The sequence below is a fragment of the Cinclus cinclus genome, chromosome 32 (genome assembly GCF_963662255.1).
Source record: "Cinclus cinclus chromosome 32, bCinCin1.1, whole genome shotgun sequence".
In the NCBI taxonomy this organism is placed as follows: Eukaryota; Metazoa; Chordata; class Aves; order Passeriformes; family Cinclidae; genus Cinclus; species Cinclus cinclus.
The window spans coordinates 1,621,161-1,628,660 of record NC_085077.1 but is presented as its reverse complement, the minus strand read 5'-3'; the positions used below and the strand labels follow the sequence as shown (position 1 = coordinate 1,628,660).

The following is a 7,500-nucleotide window of genomic DNA, read 5'->3' as shown; positions in this document are numbered from 1 at the left end:
AGGGAATTGGGAAATTCGGGGAATTTGGGATGTTGAGGGAATTGGGAAAATTTGGGAGAAGTTGGGGACATTGGGAAATGGGGAAAATCTGGGGAATTTGGGACATTGGGGGAAATTTGGGGAATGGGAAAATTGGGGGGAGAAATTTGGGACGTTGAGGGAATTGGGAAATTTGGGGGAAATTGGGAAATTTGGGGGAAATGTGGGGAATTTGGGAGATGGAGGGAACTGGGGAATTCGGGAAAATTGGGGGGATGAGGAAATTTGGGACATTGAGGGAATTGGGAAATTTGGGGAATTTGGGATTTTGGGAGAAGTTGGGGAAATTGGGAAATGGGCGGAATTTGGGGCACTGAGGGAAATTTGGGGGAATTTGGGACACTGAGGGAACTGGGAATATTGGGGGAAGTTCGGGGAAATTTGGGAGATTGAGGGAATTGGGAATTTGGGAGAAGTTGGGGACATTGGGAAATGGGGGAAATTTGGGGAATTTGGGGAATTTGGGGAATTGAGAGTGGGAAAAATGGGGAAATGGGAAAACAGAGCAAAAATGGGGAAAAGGGGAGAAACGGGGGAGGGGAAGAGTGGGGGGAAGTCCCCACTGGCCCCACCTGTGCTCACCTGCGCTCACCTGTCCCTCACCTGCGCTCACCTGTCCCTCACCTGTGCTCACCTGTCCCACCTGAGATCACCTGTGCTCAACTGTCCCTCACCTGTATTCACCTGTCCCACCTGTGCTCGCCTGTCCCTCACCTGTACTCACCTGTCCCACCTGATCTCACCTGATCTCACCTGTTGCACCTGTTGAAGGTGTCTCCACCCATGCCCACCTGTGCTCACCTGTTCCCACCTGTCCCACCTGTGCTCACCTATTCCTCACCTGTTCCCACCTGTGCTCACCCGTTCCCCACCTGTTGCCCACCTGTCCCCCCCCCCCAGGTCCTCTCACCTGCCGAAGCCATCCCCGTAGGGCAGCGCCACCCAGGCTCTGGCCATGTCCCTCAGGTACTCCAGGTGCTCCTGCTCGCACCTGTCGTGCCCCACGTAGACCAGCCAGAGCTGCTCCTGTCCCACCTGAGCTCACCTGTGCTCACCTGTACTCACCTGTGATCCCCGTCGCACCTGTTGTAGGTGTCCCCACCCATCCCCACCTGTGCTCACCTGTCCCACCTGTTCCCACCTGTCCCTCACCTGTGCTCAGCTGTGCTCAGCTGTTCCCACCTGTTCCCCACCTGTGCTCACCCGTTCCCCACCTGTTGCCCACCTGTCCCCACCCCCCAGGTCCTCTCACCTGCCGAAGCCATCCCCGTAGGGCAGCGCCACCCAGGCTCTGGCCATGTCCCTCAGGTACTCCAGGTGCTCCTGCTCGCACCTGTCGTGCCCCACGTAGACCAGCCCCACCTGCTGCGCTCTCTCCACCCGCGCGGGGTCCGTGAGGCGGCCCCAGAAGCGGCGCAGGTGAGGCTCGAACTCGCGGCAGCGCGGGCAGCGCGGCTGCCGGAAGAGCAGGAGCAGGATCCGGTTATCCAGGGCGGCGCGCAGCTCCCGATCCGTGTCCAGGATCCGCTCCGGGTTTGCCGTGCGCAGGGAGCGCCCCGAGAACAGAGCCCAGGCCATGGCGGCGATTAATTAATGAGGCGGGAATTGGCGATTAATTAATTAAAAAATTAAAAACGGCGGGGCCGGTAGGAATTACAGACAGCGGGGCCGATAATAATTACAGCAGGGGGGATGGGGGGAGTGATAGAAGTGAGAATAATAGCAACGATAATAGCAAAAATAATAACGATAATAGCAAAATAATAACGATAATAGCAATAATAATAACGATAATAGCAATAATAACAACGATAATAGCAAAATAATAACGATAATAGCAAAATAATAACGATAATAGCAATAATAACAACGATAATAGCAATAATAACAACGATAATAGCAATAATAATAACGATAATAGCAAAATAATAACGATAATAGCAATAATAATAGCGATAATAGCAGTAATAATAACGATAATAGCAATAATAATAACGATAATAGCAAAATAATAACGATAATAGCGATAATAATAACGATAATAGCAAAATGGGGATTTTAAAGAGAAAAAAGTGGGGATTTTTAGAGAGGAAAAAAGGGGGGTTTAGAGGGAAAAAATGGGGATTTTAGAGAAAAAAAGGAATTTAGAGGGAAAAAATGGGGATGAGGAAAAAATGGGGATTTTAGAGAAAAAAAATTGGGATTTTTAGAGAAAAAAATGGGGATTTTTAAGAGAAAAAAGTGGGGATTTTTAGAGAGGAAAAAAGGGGGTTTTAGAGGGAAAAAATGGGGATTTTAGAGAAAAAAAGGAATTTAGAGGGAAAAAATGGGGATGAGAAAAAAATGGGGATTTTAGAGGAAAAAAAATTGGGATTTTTAGAGAAAAAAAAATAGGGATTTTTAGAGAAAAAAAAATTGGGATTTTTAAGAGAAAAAAGTGGGGATTTTTAGAGAGGAAAAAAGGGGGTTTTAGAGGGAAAACATGGGGATTTTAGAGAAAAAAAGGAATTTAGAGGGAAAAAATGGGGATGAGGAAAAAATGGGGATTTTAGAGAAAAAAAATTGGGATTTTTAGAGGAAAAAATGGGGATTTTTAAGAGAAAAAATTGGGGGTTTTTAGAGGGGAAAAATTGGGGGTTTCTTTCACAAAAATTTGGAGTTTTAGCCATAAAAATGGGGGATTTACCCCTTAAAAATCGGGGGTTTATCCATAAAGAATAGGGGGTTTATCCCTAAAAAAATAGGAATTTTAGCCCTAAAAATTGGGGGGTTTCAGCCCTAAAAACCAGGAATTTTAGCCCTAAAAATAAGAATTTTAGCCCTAAAAAATAGGAGTTCCATCCCAAAAAAATAGGAATTTTAGCCCTAAAAATTGGGAGTTTTATCCCTAAAAAAATAGGAATTCCAGCCCTAAAAAATGGGAATTTTAGCCCTAAACCCCAGGAAATTTACCCCTAAAAAAATAAGAATTTTAGCCCTAAAAAAAGGGAATTTTAGCCCTAAAAATTGGAATTTTAACCCTAAAAAAAAGATTTTTAGCCCTAAAAAATAGGAATTTTAGCCCTAAAACACAGGAAATTTATCCCTAAAAAAATAGGTATTTTATCCCTAAAAACTGGGAATTTTCTCCCTAAAAAATAGGAAATTTAGCCCTAAAAAAAGGGGAAGTTTAGCCCTAAAAAACAGGAATTTTAGCCCTAAAAAAAAAAGAATTTTATCCCTAAAAAAATAAGAATTTTTTCCCTAAAAGAGGGGAATTTTAGCCCTAAAAGAGGGGAATTTTAGCCCTAAAAAAAAGGGAATTTTAGCCCTAAAAATTGGGAATTTTCTCCCTAAAAAGCAGCGGGATAAAAAAGGAGCCGGAGCTGCCTCGGGAGCGGCGCAGCCCGAGGGGATTGAGAGCAAAGGGATTAATGAGCGGGGTCATGAAGGGATTAATTAATGATGAGTTAATGAATTAATTAATGAGCGGGGTCATGAAGGGATTAATTAATGATGAGTTAATGAATTAATTAATGAGCGGGGTCATGAAGGGATTAATTAATGATGAGTTAATGAATTAATTAATGAGCGGAGTCATGAAGGGATTAATTAATGATGAGTTAATGAATTAATTAATGAGCGGGGTCATGAAGGGATTAATTAATGATGAGTTAATGAATTAATTAATGAGCGGGGTCATGAAGGGATTAATTAATGATGAGTTAATGAATGAATTAATGAGCGGGGTCATGAAGGGATTAATTAATGAATGAGTTAATGAATGAATGAATGAGCGGGGTCATGAAGGGATTAATTAATGATGAGTTAATGAATGAATTAATGAGCGGGGTCATGAAGGGATTAATTAATGAATGAGTTAATGAATGAATGAATGAGCGGGGTCATGAAGGGATTAATTAATGATGAGTTAATGAATTAATTAATGAGCGGGGTCATGAAGGGATTGATTAATGAATGAGTTAATGAATGAATGAATGAGCGGGGTCATGAAGGGATTAATTAATGAATGAATTAATTAATTAATGAGCGGGGTCATGAAGGGATTAATTAATGAATGAATTAATGAATGAATTAATGAATGAATTAATGAGCGGGGTCATGAAGGGATTAATTAAGGGACAGGAACCCCAAAATAAAAGGATAGAGACCCCCCCCAAAAAAAAGAGATGGAAACCCACAAAAAAAGAGACGGAAATCCCAAAATAAAGGGACGGAAATCCCAAAATAAAGGAAACCCCAAAATAAAGGGACTGAAATCCCAAAAAGTATCGTGGGGATAAAAGCGGATGAAAACCCCAAAAAATGGACGGAAAACCCAAAAGATCAAATAGTGGAAACTCCATAAAGGACGGAAACCCCAAAAAAGGGATGGAAACCCCAAAAAAGGGTCGGGAAACCCCAAAAGATCAAAGGACAGAGACCCCCAAAAGATCAAGGAACAGAAACCCCAAAATTTCAAAGAAAGGAAACCCCAAAAAAGGGTCGGGAAACCCCAAAAGATCAAAGGACAGAGACCCCAAAAGATCAAGGGACGGAAACCCCAAAAGATCAAATGGTGGAAACCCCAAAAAAGGGGCGGAAACCCCCCAAAAAATGGACGGAAACCCCAAAAAAGGACAGAAACCCCAAAAGATCAAAGGAAGGAAAACCCAAAAAAGGGACGGGAAACCCCAAAAGATCAAAAGGATGGAAACCCTAAAAAATGGACGGAAATCCCAAAAGATCAAAGGATGGAAACCCCAAAAAATGGGTGGAAACCCCAGAAGTTCAAAGGATGGAAACCCCAAAAGTTCAAGGGACAGAAACCCCAAAATTTCAAAGGAAGGAAAACCCAAAAGATCAAGGGAAGAAAACCCTAAAAAAAATGGGTGGAAAACCCAGAAGTTCAAGGGACGGAAAGCCCAAAATTTCAAAGGAAGGAAAACCCAAAAAAGGGTCGGGAAACCCCAAAAGATCAAAGGACAGAGACCCCAAAAGATCAAGGGACGGAAACCCCAAAAGTTCAAAGAAAGGAAACCCCAAAAAATGGAGGAAACCCCAAAAAAGGACAGAAACCCCAAAAGATCAAAAGGGTGGAAACCCCAAAAAAGGGACGGAAACCCCAAAATTTCAAAGGAAGGAAACCCTAAAAAAGGACAGAGACCCCAAAAAATGGAGGAAACCCCAAAAGATCAAGGGACGGAAACCCCAAAAAATGGATGGAAACCCCAAAAAAGGGTCGGGAAACCCCAAAAGTTCAAAGGATGGAAACCCCAAAAAAGGAAGGAAACCCCAAAAAATCAAGGGATAGAACCCCCTAAAAATGGATGGAAACCCCAAAAGATCAAAGGAAGAAAACCCCAAAATATCAAAGGGTGGAAACCCCAAAAGTTCAAGGGAAGGAAACCCCAAAAAGAGGAAGGAAACCCCAAAAAAGGGACGGAAACCCCAAAAGTCCAAGAGTCGAACCCCCCGAGCCCGGATTTGGGAAAATCGGATTAAAGGGAGTGGGGGAGGGGCGGGAATGGGGTTTGGGGTCCCCCGGTTTTGGGGTTTTGGGTTTCTGGGGGGTCCCGGTTTGGGTTTTGGGATCCCGAGGTTTTGGGGTTTTGGTTTTGGAGGATCCCGGTTTGGGTTTTGGGATCCCGGTTTTGGGGTTTGGGTTTTTGGGGTCCCGGGTTTGGTCTTTGGGGTCCTGGAGTTTTGGGGTTTGGGTTTTTGGGGTCCCGGATTTGGGAAGAGGTCCTGGAGTTGTGGGGTTTTGGTTTTGGGGTCCCGGGTTTGGTTTTTGGGGTCGCGGGATTTTGGGGTTTGGGTTTTGGTGTCCAGGGTTTGTGGGGTTTGGGTTTTTGGGGTCCTGGTTTTGGTTTTTTGGGGTCCCGCGTTTGTGGGGTTTGGTTTTTTGGGGTCTCGGCTTTGATTTTGGTGTCCCGGGATTTTGGGGTTTTGTTTTTTGGGGTCCCGGTTTTGGGAAGGGGTCCCGGAGTTGTGGGGTTTTGGTTTTGGGGTCCCGGGTTTGGTTTTTGGGGTCGCGGGGTTGTGGGGTTTGGGTTTTGGGGGTCCCGGTTTTGGGGTTTGGGTTTTTGGGGTCCCAGTTTTGATTTGGGTTTTTTGGGTTTTTGGGGTCCTGGTTTTGGGGTTTGGGGTCTCGGTTTTGGTTTTTGGGGGTCCCCCGGTTTTGGGGTTTGGGTTTTTGGGGTCCTGGGTTTGGTCTTTGGGGTCCCGGGGTTTTGGGGTTTGGGTTTTTGGGGTCCCGGATTTGGGAAGAGGTCCTGGAGTTGTGGGGTTTTGGTTTTGGGGTCCCGGGTTTGGTTTTTGGGGTCGCAGGGTTGTGGGGTTTGGGGTTTTGGGGTCCCGGTTTTTGGGAGGGGTTCCCGGGGTTGTGAGGTTTTGTTTTTGGGGTTCCCAAGGTCACGGGGTCCCTGGATTTTTGGGGTTCCCAAAGAAGGGGTTCCCGTTTTGGGGACGGGGGTCCTGTGGTTTTAATTTTGGGGTCCCCAAGCTCCCGGGGTTCCCAGGGCTGTGGGGTCCCAGTTTTGGGGTCCCAGTTTTGGGGTCCCCATTTTTTGGGGGGTGATCCCCACACCTGGAGATTTCCCGCGCTCTCCATGCCCCGCAAGGGGGCGCCAACAGCGCGTGGGCGTGGCTATGTTACCCCGCCCCTTATTTGCATAACCACGCCCCTCCCCCACACTGACCCCCCCCCTCTCCGCTTTTGCCGCCCCCTCACCTCATCCAATCAACTTCCCCCATCCTCTCTTCCAACCAATAGGAACGCGCCGTTCCGCAGGCCCCGCCTTTCGTGGGCGTGACTTCGCTTGAGGCAGCGGTGGCGGGGCGGGAGCGGCCGCAGCTCCGGGAGGGCCCCGGGAGCTCCGGAGCTGCCCCGGAGCCCGCGGTGAGGCCCGGCCCGGCTCCCGCAGCCCCGGGCAAAGCTCCGGAGCCTGCGCTGAGGCCTGAACCGGCTCCCGGAACCGCGTCCCGGCTCTCTCGCTGAGGCCTAAAGCGGTCCCCGAAGCCTCGGACCGGCTCGCAGGACCCCGGAGCTCCGTCCCGGATCCCGCAAGAGGCCCCGAACCGACAGCGGAGCTTCGGAGCCCCAGCCCAGCTCTCGGTGCCTCATCCCGGCTGCGTCTCCGAGCCCCGAACCGAGCTCCGGCGTCCCCGAACCGAGCCCCACCGTCCCCGAACCGAGCCCCGGAGCCCCGAACCGAGCCCCGGAGCTCCGAACCGAGCCCCGAACCGAGCCCCGGAGCTCCTAACCGAACCCCGGAGTCCCGAACCGAGCCCCGAACCGAGCCCCGGAGCCCCGAACCGAGCCCCGGAGCTCCGAACCGAGCCCCGAACCGAGTCCCGGAACCCCTAACCGAGCCCCGGAGTCCCGAACCGAGCCCCGAACCGAGTCCCGGAACCCCGAACCGAGCCCCGGACTCCCCGAACCGAGCTCTGGGTCCTCATCGCAGCCTCCCGAGCCTGCCC

General features: G+C 48.4%; 2 protein-coding genes across 2 annotated transcripts in view; one reads left to right on the top strand and one right to left on the bottom strand.

Moving 5' to 3' along the window:
• The window catches only part of NXNL1 (nucleoredoxin like 1), a 2,745-nt gene extending 1,128 nt beyond the window's left edge, over positions 1-1,617 (bottom strand). Inside the window, exon 1 of the mRNA XM_062511753.1 lies at positions 1,292-1,617. Coding sequence (XP_062367737.1) covers positions 1,292-1,617 — 326 coding nt within the window. The remainder of the gene's footprint in view (positions 1-1,291) is intronic.
• Positions 1,618-1,731: 114 nt separating this feature from the next.
• EPOR (erythropoietin receptor) overlaps positions 1,732-7,500 on the top strand; it is a 22,371-nt gene continuing 16,602 nt past the window's right edge. Inside the window, exons 1-2 of the mRNA XM_062511752.1 lie at positions 1,732-1,749; positions 6,794-6,919. Of these exons, the coding sequence (XP_062367736.1) occupies positions 1,732-1,749; positions 6,794-6,919 (144 nt within the window). The remainder of the gene's footprint in view (positions 1,750-6,793; positions 6,920-7,500) is intronic.